General features: G+C 28.8%; 1 protein-coding gene and 1 non-coding gene across 3 annotated transcripts in view; both read left to right on the plus strand.

Moving 5' to 3' along the window:
* Positions 1–18,394, plus strand: part of LOC116771267 (rho-related GTP-binding protein RhoN-like) — a 60,920-nt gene extending 42,526 nt beyond the window's left edge. Inside the window, exons 2-7 of one of the 2 annotated variants that reach the window (XM_032663076.2) lie at positions 4,681–4,824; positions 13,093–13,180; positions 14,903–15,012; positions 15,412–15,546; positions 16,252–16,395; positions 16,559–18,394. In XM_032663076.2, coding sequence (XP_032518967.2) covers positions 4,687–4,824; positions 13,093–13,180; positions 14,903–15,012; positions 15,412–15,546; positions 16,252–16,395; positions 16,559–16,639 — 696 coding nt within the window. In that variant the 5' untranslated portion in view covers positions 4,681–4,686 and the 3' untranslated portion in view covers positions 16,640–18,394. The remainder of the gene's footprint in view (positions 1–4,680; positions 4,825–13,092; positions 13,181–14,902; positions 15,013–15,411; positions 15,547–16,251; positions 16,396–16,558) is intronic. The other variant, XM_032663078.2, reaches the window with a different exon arrangement.
* Positions 14,635–14,707, plus strand: Trnaf-gaa (transfer RNA phenylalanine (anticodon GAA)). Its single transcript has one exon. It is a non-coding gene; the product is annotated as a tRNA-Phe (tRNA).
* Positions 18,395–22,711: the final 4,317 nt, after the last annotated feature.

Raw genomic sequence — 22,711 nt, forward strand, 5'->3', positions numbered from 1 at the left:
ACTCTAAACACTGCTTGTGATTTTATAATAGTTGTCTTGTCAAGACATTTTTATTTCTTAATTATTGTTTATAAATAAATTATGTTATTTTTTCATATTTTTTTTACATATTATCATAAAAAATCATATAAAAACTTATTTTTATATAACTGCAAAATAGTAATTTTGATGTTATTAGAAATTTTTAAAAGCAATTTTTGTAAAATTTTACATCTTTAAACAATGCTAAAAACCTAAGCTATTCTATTTTAGCGACACATTTTTGAAAGCGCCCTTGCTTTGAGTTCTTGTGTGCCAAATTTTCTTACTCGGACAAATGAGTTCTACTTATAAACGTATAGTAAGGCACAAAACAAGATATACAATCTATAACTAGAAACTATAAGTACATTGTATTTGAGGTCAATGAATATATTTTATTATCAGATATTATATACAATATTATGTCTTTTTCTTGTTTTGATTTCATTTTAATATTCACACTTGATCATTGTTATTATCGTTCTCGTAATCCCACGTTTTTGTAATTAAGGTATTAAAATTACTTTTAGCAATGCCTCTCAATATTAAATCACTGAACGTCAATGAACTATATCAAAGGCGGAAGCTGACTAGTTAAACAAGACGTTAACGCTAACGCATTCCTCAAAAACATGTCTATTTACATTCTGTTTACTAAAACACATAAACAAATTGAAATACTTCGGGAACATGGCTCTGCACCGGATTTCCTTAGCTCTTTGGCGTCGTTCCAAGAAGATGCGTTACACATGATACTGATAACGTCGCTTTGGTTCATTTATTTTATTTAAAAGGCTTATAATATTAAATATAATAACAAACCAGATCTTAAACAAGACTACCCATAGAAATATTTAAATTTTCTGTGTTATTCGAACATGAATTATTTTATTAAAGGCTCGCATACACACGTTTATAATTTTAATATGTTGCCGGAGTTTCACTTAACGTGACTAAGAATAATTCACCCGGAGACGTTAATATTGTCTCGTTAAAAATCAACCAACGCTTTAATTAAATCGATCACAGCGATACCCAAATTAATTTTTTTTCAATCATTCTTAGTGGCTTTCCAATCGACGTAAGAACAGAAAACGACAGTGAAAAAAAATATTATATTCGTCATTTTTCATTTAAAACAATAAATTACTTAAAGTGATAATAATTTCATCATTTTAAAAGCTGTTATTTGACTTGCAATGAGACTTTGCTATACTATTTTAAAGCAGCTATCTTCCAACTATTGAGCTTGTATTTTGTGAATACGTTTGGTTAGGATAATAATAATTAGTGGTTAACTTTGTGACGTCATTGGTAATCCACTAGGGCGGCTTATCAAAAATGGCGGACTTGTTATTGAAACTTAAGGTCTCCTTTTCGTATAATTTGCAAACTTTAACAAATGAAACCAATCACTTGAAGTGTTTATATAATAGTAATAATTCACTTATTTTATAGAAGTAAATCTCAAGTTTTTATATCATGTATATTGCGTAATGAAGTTATGAGTAAAAAGTAAAAGTTTTGTTTCGTTTTACCGCATTCGATTTGGTAGCTGTAGTTAAGTTACTACAGCTCGAACATGGGCTGGCTCGACCGGGGAAGCACCACCCTCTCACAGAAGATCGGCGTGAAGTAGTCTTTAACGGCTGCGTTTCGTCCGATGAGTGAGAGAACCGGTTGCCCTTTCCCTTTTCCCACCCTTTCCTACCCCTTCTTTTTTCCCTCCCTTTCCCACTTTTTCCTCTTCCTTAATCAAGGGTGGCAACACATCTGCAAAACTATGATGTGGGCGACGGTACAACCTCCATCAGGTAGGCCCTCTGCTCGGTTGCCCCCTTTAGCATAAAAAAATTCATATTGCTGGCTTCTTAAAAAGGTTTTTTACTTATAATTAATTGATTAATTTAATTAAATTTTAGACAAAGAAACAATTTTATTGATCCTTACACTAAAATTATTATATAGATTGAATAGTTCAGACGGTTTTGTTTGACGTTGTTGATCAAAATGTTGTATATTATCTGCTGAGAAAAGAGAAATAATATATTATATTCTATACAAAACTATATTTAATAGACTTCTGGTTTTATTGCTACCACAATAAAATTTAATCTCAAATTAAATGTGGAATCTGAATTAATTATTAAAATTATCACAATAAAAACCAATGAATTCGACTTACTTCTTTTTATTGTTAGAGAACGAAAATATCGTTTTTATTGAGCGTAAATCCTGAATTTATTTGTTCAAAAACATAATTTTATTAAATACAGTAAGGCTGAAATGTTTTCTTTAAAATATAGCTTTACCATTTCCAGAATATTATGGGGGTCTGTCAGATAAAGAATAAAAGCATTACAGAAACCTGGGCCGGTATTTATTAAAGATAATGTCCCAACTTTTGGAAGCACAGAGGGTAAACAAGCTATTTTATTTTAAAAGAAAGTTGCTGAACTCAATACGAGAGTTTCTTAAAATTAAGACAGAATTATATCATCTATCAGACGGTTACATTTAGTGTTTATTTTTAATGAGCTTATAAACAACATATAATTTAGAATAGAATTATATAAAGTGGCAACCGAAGGTTCCAGGAAGACTACGAAACATACTTATGTGTATATTTTAATAAAAATTACATATTAAAACTTATATATATAACCTACACCTAAGACTACATGATTGCCCCGATGTTAGGATAGCAATGCCATTCCATAGCTTGTTTGGTATCAGGAATCTTCTGGTTCACACGGCTTGGTGTTGGTTCCGCGGAGTCAGCGGCGTCACTTGTTATATGATATTTTATCTATACAACGATGTTACCCCGGCGATGTTCATTTATTTTATAATATGTAGCGCGTACGTAACAATAGCAAAGAATATCATGCATATTGAGGTAAATTTATTTAAAAACATGCTCAAATTCAATTATAAAACTATTTTATATGATTATAAACCTTTCATATAGAATACATCGTTTTTGACGTCATTCTATAAGGTATTGTAATTTTTATTGAACGCGGAACATTTTGTTAAATCATAAGTAGAATTTTCAATTTAATTATAGTCACATAGCGCTGTACCATATTGACATTCGAGTGTCATACAACCTACATATATATATATAACTTAAAGCTAAATCTATAAGTATATAAATATATCTTAAAAGTCAAGTTAATGTATGAATTCTTTAAAATGTGAAGAACCTCTCAGCATTCTATGGATTCACCGTCCGGGTGCCGGGTCCGTGGTTGCAGGGAGTGGAGCTTCAACAGTGCCTGGGACTTGCGACCCAGGTGTAGGTTTAAAGGGCCGCTATCTGAGTAGGTTGTAGAGAGATTTAACCATTACACCTCAGCGGTTATATTGTAGTATTAAACGAGATTCACACAGTACAATAACTACAACATTAAACAAATTACTAAAATAAGTCTGCATTTTATAGTCCTACTTATTCCCTAGCAAATTTCTGAGTTAAAAATCATATATATATACATATATATATATCTATTTTTCCATATATTTTTTTTTAAATATTTCAAGAGTCAGGTTTCACTGATTAACTCAATACCATTTATAAAATATATACAATTGATAATAATTATCATTTGTCACCTTTTTTTTTTAATTTCGTTATTTTTTTTTTTTAATAAAATTAAAAATCTTACGTTAAAAATACAACCTGAAAATGACATCGTTATATTAAAAAGAATTACTCAGCCAACTAAACATAATAAATTTTTTTATTCTCTCGGAAGTTGATGTTTTGAACGAAATAATAATAATATGAATTTAGAACAAACTTGAAAAATATATTAATATATAAGAATTTTATTTTCTATGTAAGCTGCCGTGGACAAATCTATGACTTCAGGTCACAAACATATATGTATATGTATAAAACGAAATAATTTTTATTCCATAAAAATTTAATACACGTGATGCCAATAAATTGTGAGTCATATAAAAAAAGTCTGCTTTAATTCTAGCAAAACTGAAATGTTAGTAGTTAAATGAAAAATATACCATCCGCAGTAAAACAATAACTAGCTCACCCTACTACCTCGTAAAAATAATTTTGAGTCATCGTTTCTTCCCTCTCTTATGGATTTACGAGCCCTGAGAGATTTTATCTCACTTTCTTATGATCCTATTAACTTTGAACTACCTTAAAGGACATTTAATTTGTTACCCTTATTGTTATATGATCGTTTTTTTCTTTTACTTGGAATCTTTTGCAGAATTATTTACTGCTAAGAATTGGTATGATTTTTGACATTGATCTTTGATTCAATGTTAGTTTATCAAAGATTTGTAAGTACCATATTTATGATTAAATTGAGGTTGGGTTAGGATTAAAATAATTATCTCGTTGATTAGACTATACCAAACATGTCAGAACTAATTTAAGCACAGAAAAGTAGTCAATGCTCATTTAAAAACTAACAAGTGCTCGAGGACAGGTCAGTTAAATTAACGGTCCTTTTTAAATCTCTGAACACAGAATTAAATGTCTTTGGTAACTAAATATATAGATATATTATAATACTAGAATTTTGTTTTTTCTAAACAACCTAAATGCCTTTTGCTTTGTCTATATATTCGATATTCAAAAACACGTTTACTCAGATTATAGACAGTTGTATTTGTTTCCAGAGAGCCATGTGGTCAGGCAAGAAGTGTTCAGAGGGGGGCGCCGGTACACCCACTGAAGAGGAGGTTAAAGTAGTACTTGTGGGTGACACTCAGTGCGGCAAAACATCACTCGTTCAGAGATTTGTGTCTGACACTTTTGTTGAGGTGAGTACCTGACACATGTCATTACGTAATTTCGTGTCCTTCCTAGATTTTATTCCGATCTTATATTTTTGGACGACAAAGGACAATTGCTTGTGTATAAAATTTTTGTACTAAAATATTTTTATCCACCTTTTCCAATGTACGCAGACTCCTTGTGCTAATCGATATATTTTTCACTAAATATCATGAAATGTCATATGGGCTTTGATTAAAACAAAAAGTAACAAGATAGTTGTTATATCTTTTAAAGGCATACAATTGTAGCAATATTGTATAGCGACACAATATTTCAAAAGTGTTTTTTTTTTTAAATAGGCCTCTCGTGACCGACTTTTTCGTTTCAACTCAATTTTAATGAAGTGGTAACTTTTTAAACGCACCGCTGTGTCCCTTTGTTAACTGAGATATAATATTTTTCATTTAAAACTATGATTTTAATATGAAGTTGCTTGTTTGAGTAATAAAATTTTTCGTAATTCCCTGAATGGTTATTTTTTTTTAAATCCACTCTATGTACCTATTTAATTTTTGGTTTATTTTCTTTTAAATTATAAATAAATTTATACAAACTTTACATTTATATATTGTAAATCAAAATAATTCAGATACAGTCTGTTGCAAAAGTTTCGGCTAGATAGAAAGTTAGAAACTATGTGGAATAGAAACTATGCTGGCCATAAAGCTGGCATAGTTTTAACAGAAAAATAAACAACTGTTTAAAAACCGAACGACAGTATTTTGAATTCACTTTATCTTTTTAATTTAAAAAACGAACCATTATTATAAATCCGTATAAACATTTGCAGTCAACGAACTAATGAACCTACTTATGTCGAAGTGAGAGGACAAGTTTTCCAACGGCGAGGTTTATCTTTTTTGTTGAAAGAACTTACGGTTCCTCATTATTTATCTAATAATATATGCACAAGTGGTTCGACTTGAATCAGTTATTTAACACTAAATGTGTTGTTCCATAATCTATACTACAATCGTACGTAAAATTTTAGCCTTTGCTTTTTTAAATTAAACATATATTGAATTGAGATGTTAATTTTTTCATAATAATAATTGTAATAATAACTAATTGTATTGAGGAAAAGAAGCAAATAAATGTATATATTCAAACTACAAAATGAAACCGAGGCTTAAGCAAATGAGGCCCAAAATTACATGAAAAGAACCTTATATATATATGATATATTATAATAAGAACTATATGCTCATTGAGTTATGATGTTGTTTTAATTATTAGATTTTATTTTTTTATTATTATTCTCATTTCACTATCCAAAATATGGAAACGTTCTGTTCTAGCTTTCACTAACATGTGCTAGGATTTTGATATCGTTTTCATTAATAAATGAAAATAAAAGTACTATAGCGCTTTCAAACAAGTTAAGCACTGGTCATAAAATATTGCTTCAATTGTTATTGTAACACTTAAAAACAGAAAAAGCCAAGGTTTTAATCTAGTGTTTTAAAAAAAATACGAAATTTCATTTACATTCATGAAAGTTAAACCTAGATAGAAAATTTAACTTCGTTGAAGTAATTGTAAAAACAAATTTTATTCAAGATTTTTGGGAGACTACGAAAAAGGCTTACAGAATTCTCAAATACATATCTATTTCGTATTCTCGTCGTTTGCTTGTTTAAAAAAAAAAAAATTGAATCTACTGAATGCGGTTGGTGTAGCAAGTTTTTATTGAAGCCGCTATCATTGAATTATATGTCAATAATATTGTGAAATATAATATCAGAACGTGTTGAAAAGTGTTCAGTAATTATCGTGTATAGGGATAATTTAATAATATAATTGTACAGCTGGCTATAAACTCCTTTTTTACCTATTCGCGTAAGTACACTAATGTGCCTTAGCAAATTATTTTAAATAATCATCGGTTGAATTTCAAAGGGAATTTTAATAGTTTTGACGTTTTATTGCTAACCGTTATTCGTTTTATTTTACTTTTTTATGCACTTGGCATAATGTCACTGTCAACGTATAGATGTTTTAGAATAAATTACAATACATATACAAACTTTTTAGTCGATTTTACGGCTAAGTATATATTTTTTAATAATTGCTCCGATGTGACATATCTATATTACAGTACTCGTTTATATTTCTTTCAAATATGAAGATTCAGATTGTTCTTTTAGCATTAATTACTTTCGCACAAGCAAACAGAAATATCTTGTGTTGAAACTGAGTTTTAAATTCATTCTTGCGTTTCATTTGTTTTTGTATTCTAGAAAAATCTTAATTTTAACAAAGCCCGTTAAAGTTTATAGGAAGTTGGTTAAATTTGGCAGTCTATTTGAATTTTTTGGTCAACTTTTTCAACAAGGAAAATTAAGGGTGAAAACTATACATTACTTGTATGTTTGTAAACTGAAAAGCTAGTAACTCCTCTTTCAAGTGCTGATTTTGTGGTAAGAATTTGTGATATTTGTTAAATTAAGGTAAACTAGTTACTTCTCATTTTGTTCTATACAAGATTAAGAAAATATAAGCCAGCAGAAAATATTCAAGTTACCCGGAAGTTTGTGAACTTCTTTGTTCCAGAACACTTTGAATTAGCAAACATATCGACGTGCAGAAGATTAAGTCTATGTTCGTCAACGTTCAGATTAAGTAATTGGTAGTAAAATTTAATTTATCGTAAAAAAAAAAAACACTTGATACCGATTCTTTGGCTCCTGTTGTCAAGAAAAGGCCAACTCATATATATAGAGGTCAAGTACTTGATACACCCTCCCGTTCTTATGATATAAATACGAAAAATATATTAAAAAAAACTCCCCCTTCTATTATCAATATAAACACATAAATTACTAAAATCACACAGCGGAATTAATCTGGTGCTGAGTGTCAGAAGGGATTTATGATGTATTGAACAAAATAATATTTTCCCTTATATGGTGAAAATAAAAATAAACTGATAGCCAAGTGAATGAATTCGAAAACAGAATGGCCGCGGGCAAAGAGTGAATGATTACAGCAATGTATTGCGAACGTGATTTGATTGATGAATGTGTTTCGCTTTTCATTCAGCCACTGTTTGATTACAGCGTCGGTGTGTTCGAAATTCGTCGAGCATATAGGGTTTACGAATCGGAATAGATTTTAATTAATTTTCATACGGATACGATTTTAGTTTTGGAAAAATATAAAAAGATTATCTGTAAACTAACCGCGACGCGGCGTTGACATAAATATAACCAGTATTAAAGTAGTAATTCAGTCATAAATCTTGGACCATACTCGTAATTAAAAAGAAAAATGTGTTATTATAATTAAAAAGTTAACTATTATTATTGAGGTTCTATATAGAACCTGAAAAAAAAATCAAATTTAACTATTTGTAAGTGAATGTAAATAATGTTCTAGAAGACTGTATTGTTTACGATGTTGCTACAAGACTGCAAACAGAAATAATCTCTACAAGCATGAAGAAGTCACGAATCTCAAGTTTGTTAAATCTTAGTAACTATGTACAATGCACAAACCTACACTTTACTGGATCTAAATTATTGAGTATTATTTGCTTAACGGACTACGATATTAATCTATAGCAACGTTCAAAGACATTGTATTCTACTGTAATATAAAATAATAAAAACTAATAGTAACATCTAAGATGTTTCTTAAAACAAACGGTTTACAATAATTCAATGGTGTTACTAATTTTAAGGAAATTATTTATTAGATTAAGACTTAATAATATTTTAAAATCTTGTATATAGATCATAGGTATTCAGGAGAAATCGACGCTACTTCACATATTTCTTACAATGAAACCAGCGAATATATACAATGTAAACGATCTTATCAAAATTTTGAAATAATAATAATAAATGTACAAAAAATCCTACTTCCATCTATATCCTGTTATCGAAAAAACATCACGAAGGAAATTCAATCGCCAACTTGATTAAAGAGTCACTGAAACCTTTGTTTTCAACAAAGAACAAAGTATTTGTTGAAGACAAATTTTTAATTCGTTGCGATTCAATTTCTGATAAGTCAGATTGATTTATTGACTTAATGATTTGAGTTCTACCACAATTTATTCCACAATTTAATGAACATTTTTTGTGGATTTCATTAAGAGCTACGGTATTCATGAAACATCAGAAAATTTGCAAAAAAAAAATCCTATTCACAAGGCAAAAATAGTAATAGACAGTTCAACTTATATTAAAAGGAAAATATATGAAAAGGATATAACACTCTAAAACTTCTAAAACAATTAACATATAGTTAGTCTCGGAAAATAAATTTAGGCTTCTGTTTATATCAACTTGATGAACAAAAAAGTTTAAGAATAAAATTAAGACAAGAAGCAAAACAAAACATCACATATTAAACAAAATAACTTAATTTTTAAAACCGTATGTAATCATTATTCAAAAGCCTCCTAATATCTGGAATTTTATAATGGAATAAAATTTTAAGGTCCCTAATTTTTGCAATAAGGACCCTCAGAAGTCTCGTTTAATTAAATTTTCTCGAGATAAATACGATTTCATTTACATTAATTAATAATTGTAAATCAAAATAAATAAGGACGGTTATTAACTCTGTTGTACATACATTATATAATAAGTATATACTATTATCTATCATATATATGTGTAATAACATAATGTCTTCCTTAGTATGGTCGAGCTTTCAGTAGCAAACTATAATTTTATATTAAAATTTAATTTAACCAAAGTATTGAAATGTTTATAGCACTCTAGTATATAAACTTTAACCCTATAAACCGAGTATATTGAAAAATTATTTTAAATGAAAATTATATTATATATGTCAATATTATTTCGTGATTCCTTTTCGACTCTGCCATCAAAACATGGTTTATAACAATTTTAAGGCACAACTCTAAGGCACGGAAATACTATCTGTGTAAATTCATATCTGTAATTTAATTACAGACAGATCGTACAAAAACGTATCACATCTCGAGATATTTCACTTAGTTAGTAATAACTCGGAATATCGAATTATTAAACATTGCTTGAATTTTATTTTATGAAATTTTTATAATATTAATAATTTACAAGAACTACAGTTGATTATTAGTTTATTTTTAACTACCAATTATTTTAAGCGGCTGCGTTATTATAATTCCGTAATAACGTGACAATATTATATTATATTAGATTATACAGTTGAAAGATAACCTGAATATACATAGTTACGATACTAATGTAATATTTAAGTGCGCTTGATATCAATTGTAACCTCATAAAGTAATATGGAGCACCCAGGACACAAATAAATGGGGGAAATGCCGTCGGATAAAGCTATTTTATTTCATCAAAATCAACCAAATTTCATTGAACTAGTCATTTTATTATATGGACTATAAAAGGCGTATCAAGGTAACAAGGTACTTTATATGAATCATGACACATCTTGGTCCTTCGATGGTACTGTCGTGTTCACCAATAGCTGACTATCTTAATAAAATTATCACCGAAGTTTTTACTTATAAAGGCATAAAACTATATATTTTTCAATCCTAGCCGTGCCATTAAAATGTAATAAGTTATCCTTAATCTATGTAACCGCTTGGAAACGTTCGGAAAAATTCATAAAAAAAATTTAAATCGTCCATTAGTATCTTGACTCTTGAAGTAAAATATAAATGACTTCTGCTACGGCAGTTAAAAATAAGGAAGCAATTCCGTTTTATGGTAAATTATCCTCGTTTAAGTGCAGTTTTGCTAAAATTACTCTATTTCTGTGTTTTCAAATTTGAATCTTCTTTGTTAACAAAATACTTGTACTTAAGACATCTTATAACAGCGTTCATCCCACCAATCTCGACATTTCCCACCGAGAGCCTTGAATGTTTTAAATATTCAAATTTCTAATGTATACACGTTTTCATTATTTGAAACAAAGGATTAATTCTTTTACAGGCAATATTTTTAACTTTATAATCTTATTATACTAACACGAGTTTCCCTCCTTCTAATATACGAAGAAATTCAATTACAACCTTACAGATATCTAAGCCCGAAACTTTTGCTGATTGTGTAAGTCTTGTAATTTAATTTTCAACTTCAGATACAACTTATAAACTTAGAGGAGTATGGTATAATTTTAATTGAGTCAGTTCATTTTAAAATACTACGTACAAGTATTAATTGTTTGATTAGTGTAACAATATAATATTTGCTTATAAAAAATACGTACCTGTAACTCCGAGCGTGGGAATGTTCTTCAGTTTTTTTTTAAACATATCCACTTCCTGCGTTTTTGATTTTTTTGTGCGACTAATTTAAGTCATTCACAAAAACTTAGACTCTAATTAAAAATGATTATCAGGAATTACAACTTTGTTTGATATGTTTGTTGAGATTTTTTTTTATATAAGATAAATTTTTTTGTTAATATATTGGGCTCCCTATACTTATCTATACTTTATTCTCAAGGCTTCACCTTTACTTATTCTCAAGGCAACCGTTGTACATATTTACTGCCAGTTTGTTTTATAATCTAATCTAAATGTTCATTGCGTGTGATAGTCAATGATGTTTTAACTCAAAACTTAGAGAAATTCCTTACTTAATTACTTACCTGAATCTGGTTCTTTCACAACCGAAATTATTACCAATGATTCATACGAGTTTATACAGGATATAAGACTTTTTAATGTATTTTATTGCTGTAATACACTTAGAAATATTAAATCAATTTGTTGTAAGAAACGTGTGCATTGTTTAAAAAAAATATTAATTTCAAAGGCGATTACATTTTGATATTATTTTTTTTTACTTACATATGATCTAAGATTCGTAAATAATGAGAATTATTCAATTAATAATTGTTAAATGACGTCAATATTTTTATTTAAAATATTATTTAGTTTTACTTATTATTTACTGAATAGTTTCAGTTCTACCGTTTCAATAACAAACACATTCTGTTTAAAAATTCCAAGCTGTTCAATTCCCTTGGCATCTTGCTAATACAATATGTATATGCAGGGGTCACTGAACCTTAGTTTATAAGGAACGAATGTTTTTATTTTTATTATTTCACGACCTTTATGACTATTGTATTAAATATATTTATATAACCTATATATATTAACACAGACCACAATATTTGATATTTGGGAAAATTTCAATTTATCGATCTATGAGATAACAAGAATTCTATTTGATTTATTTACATTTAAAATTCCAAATTTATTGTAGTTAATTTTTGCCTATTAACGACAAATACGCATACAATTATTGCCTTTCATGGACGATTGCAAAATATAGAAATAAAATAATACAAAGCTCAGTTATTCTAACAGCTTAGTTTCATTTAAATCACTTAACTTGACTTTTTTCTAGCTTCGGCGGAGTTTCGCTAGGTGGCGTATTATGCCTGTTTTTTTTTTTAATTTTCGAAATAACTTTGTCACAGTTAAATCTCTTCTCTCGATATGAATACCGCTGATCGAAAGTCCTTAGTTTCTACTCGTTCGTAAAGCTGTACACGTGTTCAACTTATTCATGTAACATATTACTTGTTATTTTTGTCTGATAAAGATGTCTTTTGGCATATCTTAAAACAACTGGTCACAGTACACCATGATTCAATAATTCAGGAAATAAATTAGTTTATTTCTTACCTTATAATCTGATATCACTTTATAGTCATCAATACTCCTCCGATAATTATTAAATGTAGATACAAGTTCAAATTATCTGAGCTAGTTGTTGTGAATTCATTTTAAAGTAATCTAAGCACAATTTCTGATGGAATAAAGTGGAACTCAGAGAAAGAAGCCTTATTAAAATTTTCAATAACATCGTAAATAAAACATTATTTTTTTTTAATATTTTTGATATATATGATTTTAAGTTACAGCGAAGAGTTTTTTTTTTTTCAAATCCAGGGCACGTCATTCATTCCCGCTTTCAAAGAAGTCTTTTTAATCGCCACGCTGAGACGTCGGCTATTTCTTTTCAGTGGAATGTTAATTGAGTAATATTGAAATTAAATTCTTAAATGATGTTTAACAGACTGTCCCTAAAAGTAATAAAATTACCATAAGCACGAAATTCCTTCGAGTGTCACTTCATCAAAAACATTTACAGAGAATTTTTGCTTGAACATCAACGCTTATTTTTTATTTACTTTGATGAAATGTTTAATTTCGTGCTTTAAAGCGTCTTGAGTGTCAATGTGCATGTAAATGTTATAATAATTATTTCTATTGAGATATTTATTTTATAACTATTTTGTTCCAGGCTTACGCTCCAACTGGCTTTGAGAAATATGGGTACACGTGCACTGTGGCCGATTATAAAGTCAACTTCTCTGTTTGGGACACCTCGGGTGAGATTTTTATGTTTTATAATTTAAAAAAAAAACATTTTTTATTTTCGATTTCTGAGTAAAAATGCGCTCATTATTATTATTTTATTCTTCAAATATTAATAACAACGAAAGATCTAAGACAACCTCAATCATGTTACTTTTCAACTTTAAAGGTATTTTCTACCTGTTATGCAAACATTAAAAAAATCGGTCCATTTTGAAATTTTAAAATGAATGAAACGACAGAATTGCGATCGATTATCGAATACAAGTCCGAAGTGTCTATCGAATACAAGTATCCGAAGTGCTTTTTGAGACCTTAGTGATTCTGAAACGTGAAGGCATTGGATTGTCAACGAAATGGTCATATCCTCATATGTATCAAGATTAATTCGGTTTATTAAACTACTTATGAATGAAAAACGATACAGAAATAATACGTATTAATAATAAATTCTAGCAATACTTAACTTCCAAATAAAGAACAACTAAACCTGATTGTGGCTCAACAATCGAAGACTATTGATCTTGTGTTCCAAAGTTTCACTCCCGCAAATAGTTAATAGGGTTACCACATAAACTTTTCTTGGACGTTAAATAAACACTCACATAAGAATAATAGAAAAATAACCTAGAAGAGAATTTTCCTGAGGTTTTCTCTATAAATAAAAGGTTTCACTTCTACAACGTTTTTCTTTCACATTACTAAGCATATAAAATATGAGGCATATATTTGTCTTATAAAAAAAATCATTAATATTGTTTTTGGAAATATATTCCTCTCGTATACTTTTATTTGTATGAAATTTGTGGTATACTTAGTGAGTTTTTGCATGTAAATGGGAACTCAATCTAAGCCCTTCTTTAGCTTTATATATTCCCAAACCGATAACAACTTCATAGAACCAAATTATCTTTGCAATATTTATACAATTATTTTGTTGTATATTTACACATAGCGCACCTCTTTTTATATATTTTTTAATATCACCTCAATTAGTGTCATAAATAGAACTAGTTTGTCCACACCATATCTTAAAATCAATGGAACATTTATTATATTTTGAACCTTAACGTAATGGTATAAGACATATTTTTTTTAATAAATAGGAAATATTTTACACTTTATATAGAACCGTTTTACCTTTCCATCACAACACAATGTTTGACCTATATTCTACCAGCACCATTTCTGAATACATACTCAAAAATAATCCGAACTTATTCGGTAGTCTTTCCAACACTAAACACAAATTACATAGTCATAAATTCATTCACACATCACTCAACGCCGACACGCACTGACTTATAAGGAAACGTTGCCATTCAAAATGTCAATACGATTTAAATTAATTATATAAATAACTATATATATCATTTCTTATCTAATAATTTAAATTATCATGAAGCATTATCATTATAAATTAATTATTGTATCCTATGACAATAATACTTTTGAGCGAACAATTGGTGCCGAAATAGCTCAGTTGGGAGAGCGTTAGACTGAAGATCTAAAGGTCCCCGGTTCAATCCCGGGTTTCGGCAGACTATTTTTGATAATAATTCCAAACCTAACGATACAAGTATAACACTTTTATCTTACCTATTTCTTGTTAACGGCTCTGTAACTCTGAATTTTAACCTTAAGTATTCTACCTAAAGAAATTAAAGATCAGACTAATGAACTATTGCATTTTTTTAAATACTGTTTTAATTGTTACTATTAACTTTTATTGCCAGGAACAACAGCATACGACACCGTCAGGCCCCTGGCGTATCAGGATGCGAAGATATTTATGATCTGTTTCAACATAGCTGAACCAGAGACCTTAAATAATTCAGCCGCAAAGGTATGGATAAAGCAGACAAACAGTAATTATGGTACACAAAGTGCACCTTATTTCTGAACCTCCAATAGCCGACATAAAATTTTAAACTCCAGCTAATATATTTAAACAAACTGTAAATTGAGTTTAATAAATCATCTAAATATTATATTAAAATCCTTAGCCATCGTCCATTGGGTTGGAATTCTTTAGGAATTATTTGGGAATTAAATTCTGAAGTATAACATTCCGCTCATGGACTTTGAATTCTATATTTACCTTCACATTATACCTTAATAAACAACGTTGATGATATTTTAATTAAAATCTTGCTTATAATTACACCGACGATTGTGAAAATATGCAAATATTTTGCTTGTGCAATTTCCACAAATCTATTTGTAATGTAATGTATGATTCCAGTGGTATAGAGAAGTACGGACTCATGGAGGTTCAGCTCCAGTTTTACTGTGTGGATGTAAGGCGGATCTCAGACACGACAAAGAAACCCTCACTATGTTGTCCAAGCTCAGAACTCACCCAGTCACCAGTGAAGAGGTATATTTTAGCTCTTCAAAACAAACTCATTATAATTTTTAGTCCTCATTCGCATCACTCAGTTGATATATGAAGCTTCTTTATATTATCATTTACTTATCACTTATTTTATGATCACTCGACGAGAAAAATATAATAGTGCTCGAATGCATTCGTTTAACAGTAACATAAGGGCTTATTTCAATTTGACAATATAAAATACATTTCAATTTTCATAATAAAAGTGGAGTGTTGCTGTTTTAAATTTGTTAAAGAATTTCAGAATTCATTTATCCCCTTTACAAATAGTTATGATATAACTCCAATGTAATTCGTCTGTCCAATTGTAAGCAAGAATATGGAACAATGTTCTATTAATTCAAGGCCCGTTTAACCGAGCCCAACTTCAATCTTTATTAAATGTATTCTTCAATTTCAGAAAACCTTTTGTATTATTATTTTTTTACATTTAGCACTGAAAATTAATTAAAAATATTTTAATATTACTTTCACTATGCTGGTCTACTGTGCTTTTGATGTTAAATACTTAAGAAATTAAATTTAAGTTGTTTTTTTTTTTAATAAATTTGTTATAATTTTTTTGCAAAGAAAATATTATTTAATTGGAAAAATGTAGTCCTTGTAATAATGTTAATGTATATATATCAATAGTTTTACTTTAATGTTTCGTTTAGGCGTGAAAATTTAAATAAAAAATTCTCACAGGCTCTATCAGTAGCGAGACAGCTTGGTGCGACGACATATGTAGAGACGTCAGCTAGAGCATCTAGCAAGGGAGTGAAAGATGCCTTCGAGGTAGCAGCTTTAGCAGCTCTCGGGAAACTTAACAAACAACAAATGAAGCAACAGGTACGAAGCAACAAGGAGCTAATAAAATGCTCTTTATCCTTTCAGATTTCATAAAACTGTTTGACAGATAGCTATTATTCTCGTCTTTATTATTCTTGTACGTTTTATTTACTTTTCTGCTATTTTATAAGTACTTGTTGTTTATATATATTATTTGTGATAGAAGCAAGTGGGACGTAGTAAGAGCAAACGCGATCTGAAAGCTGAGCTGAAGGGAAGAGCGAAAAGTTGTTGCGTCATGTGATCCGTGGCCGGCCACCCATCCAGGTGGCCGCACGACTGTTAGGTGACCGCCACCCTTCAAGAATCAAGTTCGAAACATTTAACGTAAAAATTAAACAAATACTTGGTTAAACATGTAACCAAGGAACACTTTCCGGTCTAAAAAAGCGCCTTGTGGAACCCTTAACTGGCTTGCGATGAAAACCAAGCTACATACTAAAGACTTTTGAAATTATTAAGTGAACTTCAAATTCAAAATACGTTACTAAACAAAAAATACACTAACATAAGGATGAATATTATTATCTTGATATTTTTAGTGTAATTGGAACAGAGTTCGTTTTAATAAATTTATAATAAGTACTAGAAAATTATTTGAAATCGTTGAACTAAGGTGCAATGAATGACCCCCAGGGTTAAGAGCGTGAAAAGCCTGTGATAATGTTAAAATGTAGCGTTTGGATAACAGTAGGAAAGATTGGAAATTAGTGAGGCATAGACGCTCTTCTTCCTTGTTTATGGACACGGCGATAAAGGTTTTATATTTACTTATATATAACAAGCATTACATATTTCAATGTGTTTCATATACATAACATAGAATAAATATTAAATCGATGTTTTCTATAAAATATAATAAATAGATATAACATTTTGAATATATTTGATGTGCTCAAATTGTTTAGCGATTTTTCGGATGACGTTAGGGTTTTGGGACGTTTGATGAATCGAAGTTTTATTTGTGATATAAATACGTAAAGTATTTTAATACGGATATGCACAATGATGGACAATACTTACTACGGCGGTCCACACACTTAGTTCCACGTCCATATTGCTGTTAGAGTAGATTTTTGTACTTTTTAATAAGTGAGATAAGTGTTGCTTGTAACGATATCATTATTACGAGTGTATTCGAAATTGTCTTCGGTGTCTATGATATGCAATTTTTTGAGGAATGTCAGAGGATTATATAAGATTAGAAAACAATTTCCACTTTTCATGTGTCGTAGTTCTCGAGCTGTTGTAATAATTTGGTATAATTATTAATAATAAAACGATGAAATTTCCAATGAGGGTTTAGACGAAATACGAAATTACTATTTTTTTATTACGATCGGAAATATTCACTATTTAAAATTATTTTACAGTTTATTCTTATCCCTTATACAAAGTTATTCAAATGACGCTTTTTTATATAAGCATATAGAAAAGCGCTTATTCTAAAGGCGCGTTCTATTGTTGATAGACCATGAGAGCATTTTATAAATCATCAATCGTATTTTGTTTAAATTGTTTGTAGGTTCTAAAAGCTTTAAATTCAAGTTTAGCTTTAATTACTGTGTAAAAGTTGTTGCTGTATTTAATGATATAATAATATTTTTTTAATATATTACTTTTATTTATGAACATATTATCACATTCTCACATGTCTTCTTTGTCGTCAAACAAAACATATCATAAAAAATATTCATTTATTCATAATTTTAATGGGAATATTTTTATTTTTAAATTATTGAAATGTACCAATGATGAAAGGCTAATATAAAAATATGTGAAGTAGGCAGCGTTAATGAAGATGTTATGAACATTACACGTATGTTGTAGATTGAATTGTGGTTGATAACAATTGCTTCTATGTAAATGCTATTGAGGTTTGTTTAAGTTTTTCTGCGATTTAGTGTAATATAACATAGTTTCTTTCGTAGAATTTTTAATTAAGTCACTTGAATGTTGTTTCTAGAATACTGAATATAGATTTCAATGTTTTTTGAAAGTTTGTTTTATTTTTTGCCCCTATTGCTTCAGATTACACATATATATATATATGAATTTATAACAAATTCCTTGTTTTTCAAGAAAGAGCCGGCAGCATTGCTGACCTTTATAATGTCACTTCTTTGAGGACGTCTGTGATATTTCAAAATGAAACTTCAATTCTTCTAAATGTCATTGTATTTCTCGAAGGTTCTTCATATTCACATTCTTCAATGGTCAGCACTCACTGAACACTGCTGCCGTGGGGCCATGCTTCGTAATTATACCAAAATTCAAACATAGTTCTATTCTCCTTATTAACAGTGTGATTTTGTTTTACTTATAACAATAACTATGAACACCAATAAGTTTTTATAACAATTGATGCCAGCTACAAGTTATCACTATGTTGCATCCATCTTTGGTGCTGATAACGCCGATATATTCATAAACACTAGGTATTTATTCCAAATTTTTCTTCAACGCGAGAAAAAAATGATATTTTTTAGAATATAGTCTTCCATGTTATAAATTTAAGATGTTATACAAATGTCTGTGGTGTCTTAGATTCCGAGCAGACAACAGTATTCATTATTTACATCATAAAGATGGTTTCGTCCGTTTGAGTAACCAGTTATTTTTAAATAAAAAAACTTAAAAACACGCGTTTTGTAGAAAACCGAACTAAAAAATTGAAAATAAATTTCAATAAATATAAATTAATAATAGTGTGAATAAAAAAATAATAATATTTTATTAAAAGAAAAGCGTGGGGTGCTTTTTAAGATATAATATAAATGATAATCACTCTACTCATATCTGTCAATAAAATATTCATAACTAGTGACACCATTCACCCCACGCTGTTTTTTAAACAATAATTTTGTTTTTATTCACACTATTATTAATTTATATTTATTGAAATTTTTAACACTATTTTCTTAATTTAAATTTATTAAAATTTATTTTCTATTTTTTAGTTCGGTTTTCTATAAAAAGCGTGTTTTAGTTTTTAAACTGTTATTTATTTTCTACTTTCTAGTTTGGTTTATTTATAATAGTCTGTTTTTTTGACTAAATATTGCACGACTCATGATGCGAAGCGTCAGACAGTGCTTTACGATCGAAAAATTTTTATCGCCTCATTTTGGCAACTATTTTTAGTATTATAGCCTTGTTAGTTAACAGAATCAAGATATTTTGCATACTATTGTCGAGATAATTTTGGAAAATGTAATAATTTTATTAAATTAGTCTATTTTCATCGGTCCTCGATAAATCTACAAAGTTTGACCGAAATTTGGCCGTTTAAAGTGGGTCAAAATCGCGCCCAAAGAAGTCGGTTACAAACATACAAACATACAGGTGAAGCTAATAAAAAGCGTGTAAAAAATCGCTAGCTCTTACCGCCTACAACGATGAAAGAGCAATTACCCCAAACATCGGCAACATGTTGTAGACCAAATTGTTCGCAGTCCAAATTGTTGACAACAAGAAATAAATTAAAGATGGAATAATATAAAAAAAATCAAAAGTTTATCCCGGATCGTGCCCCCTCCATTCTACACGACACTGGCAGAATATACTGTGCACGTCTCTGCACGGATGAAGGCAATATTTTAAACAAACAACAACAAAAATAATATAAAAAAGTACATTCATACAGGAATAAAACCTATATTTAGTTTATGAAAAAATATCGTCTCACAAAAGCCTAAAACAATATCGTAGGCTACATATGGTAAAAACCTAATAAGACTCATATATCTAAAAATACATAGTCGAATAAGTGCTTTATTATTCTAGTCATATTTTTTATTTATCTAAATTTATTATTAAAACAAATATAATGGACTTTTATTTTTTTATCCTGGACTTTTCATATATTTTTTATTTATGACATTCTTTTTGCTTTCACATATTTAATTTCTTTACGGAGTGATATACCATGGATATTATTATTTCATAAAAAGTATAAAAAAAATACATATTCTCTTATTTTTTTAAATAAAGTGACATTAAGTTACTGCTTGTACTGATAAAAATATTTTAACATGTACACTTTTAATTACTAAAGTGTACATAAGTTTGTATTAAACATTGAGCACAATAATTATTATTAACAAAAGATGGAAAATCCATTATATTCAGATTTGAGAGTCAATAGTTGTCTTTATATCATAGTTTGATGATAATCTACCAAGTTTCACATTACTTCTACGTTCCTATGTATAATATTTTTTTAAGGGTTTAATGTTTACATACATTTTCTTAGTACTAGTTTCAACTGTTTCGATCATTTCCAATGCCGTCTGGCTCATTTCTATTTTTTTAAGACCCAATAAGTTAAGTTGGTACCGTTTTAGAGAAATAAAAAGAAAACGAGACTATATGTCGCTTAGATATTATAAGAAATAGGACTGAGTATTCTGTGAATACAATATATATTATAAATATATCTAATTTGTTTTTGTACAATAGTACGCATGATACATTAAATTTTCGGTAAAACATTAATGAATATTAATAATTGTTAATAGTATTACCAGTAAGCAGAGTGTACTGTCAACAATTTTGACTTACCTACTTAGCAACATGCGCGATGAAAAGACTTGATGATTCCGTAAGTATTTATTCCGTTGTGGTAAAATTATTATATTAAAGTATAATGTAATATAAAGAAATAAATTTACAGTTAAGAAATAGTTTTTAGTTAAGTAGACATTAATGGTTTCAGTTTAAAGTGCTTAATAATTATTATGTTTAATACAAACTAATGTACACTTTAGTAATGAAAAAATTAAAAGTGAACATGTACAAATATTTTTGTCACTAAAAGTAGTAAGTATTTGTTACTTTTTTTAAAAAGAAATCGATAGTTATATAACAATTTAGATAAAAAAAAATCCACTGTGTTTATGTATGTATGCCTTAAATATGTCTGCCGTAATAAAATAACATCTGATGACTTTCCGTCTTCATATTGCAACATCATTTAACAGATTACAGCTAAACTTATAATACTGCACAAACATGAAGACAGCAAGAATATCATTGTTTAATAAGTAATTTAACAGTATCATTGGTAAAGAAAAATTGTGGAAGAAATTTTATAACATTTTTCGAAAGCTATTTCATCTGCAATATTGGATTAACAGCATACTTTATTTTTAATATGACTAAAAATATAGACTCAATTCCAAAAGAAGTGAGTATTTGTTTGAGTTAAGTCCGAAAATGAGATATAGTGTACGTCGATGATATTCCAATCGAAACTTAGCCCTTTCTCTCTTGCTGTCCTTAAATTAGCAGGGATTTTTGCAATCGCTACCAAAATTGATGTGGTTCTACATCATTGTACCATCGTCAAAACCAACTGGTTTCCATCAAAACCCCATCTCTAATTTATGATTATACTGGTTACGTAAAAAGCAAGTTGAATTGACATTTATCATTACGTAATAAATTCAAAATATAATTTATCTCATACTATTTGAAAACTTATTAATTAATTTACCAAAGTGAATTAAGAACATTGACATAACAAATTATTTGTTCTTTGTTCGAACATAAAGGTCTCGATGACTTTTATTTCACATTGCCGATAATGTAATTTCTTCGCAAAAGACTTTTTCTGTAACAAGAATAAGTTGAAAGCAATGTTACACTTAAATTCTTATTAGTTTAATAGCCAACCTTTTATCAAAACAGATTATGAAAATTCTTCTGGATGAGAATATCATTTCATAAATACAGACTTATCATAAATACAGACTTACTTATTAATAAGTCTAGTCTACGACTACCTTTATTTATTTTAGTTATCAAACAATTGAAAAAGAAGAATCATATAAACATATACCGTATCAATAAAACATATATTAAAAAATATCTTTTTATAACTACCCTTTTCTATATCGAACATAAAAATCTTTTTATCATAAGAAATAATACAGTACATTTTCTAAGGTTGAAGCGAAATTCCTTTGAAGAGCCTTTAATAAAGATGATTTATTACTTCAAGTAAATTGTGTAGCTAACACAGAGAGAAACATAAAAAAAATATCTTTCTTTATAAATATAGTGATTTGATCAATAACAAGATTAGTGAAAAACTTATGTGCATTTATTAAATTAGACATATACCTTTGTATTATGGAATATTACGTTCTGAAAATCTAAAAGTCTGTCCATACGAATTACTGGGTGTGAAAAGTCTTTACATCAATAGGGTTACTACTTTTGAATAACATTCCTAAAATATGTCCTTCATATTTATTATTTTCTATATAAAAACGAAATGATCCAAAATAAAAGGGCTGCACTCCCTCCTTTT

The sequence above is a fragment of the Danaus plexippus genome, chromosome 17 (genome assembly GCF_018135715.1).
Source record: "Danaus plexippus chromosome 17, MEX_DaPlex, whole genome shotgun sequence".
Lineage (NCBI taxonomy): Eukaryota > Metazoa > Arthropoda > Insecta > Lepidoptera > Nymphalidae > Danaus > Danaus plexippus.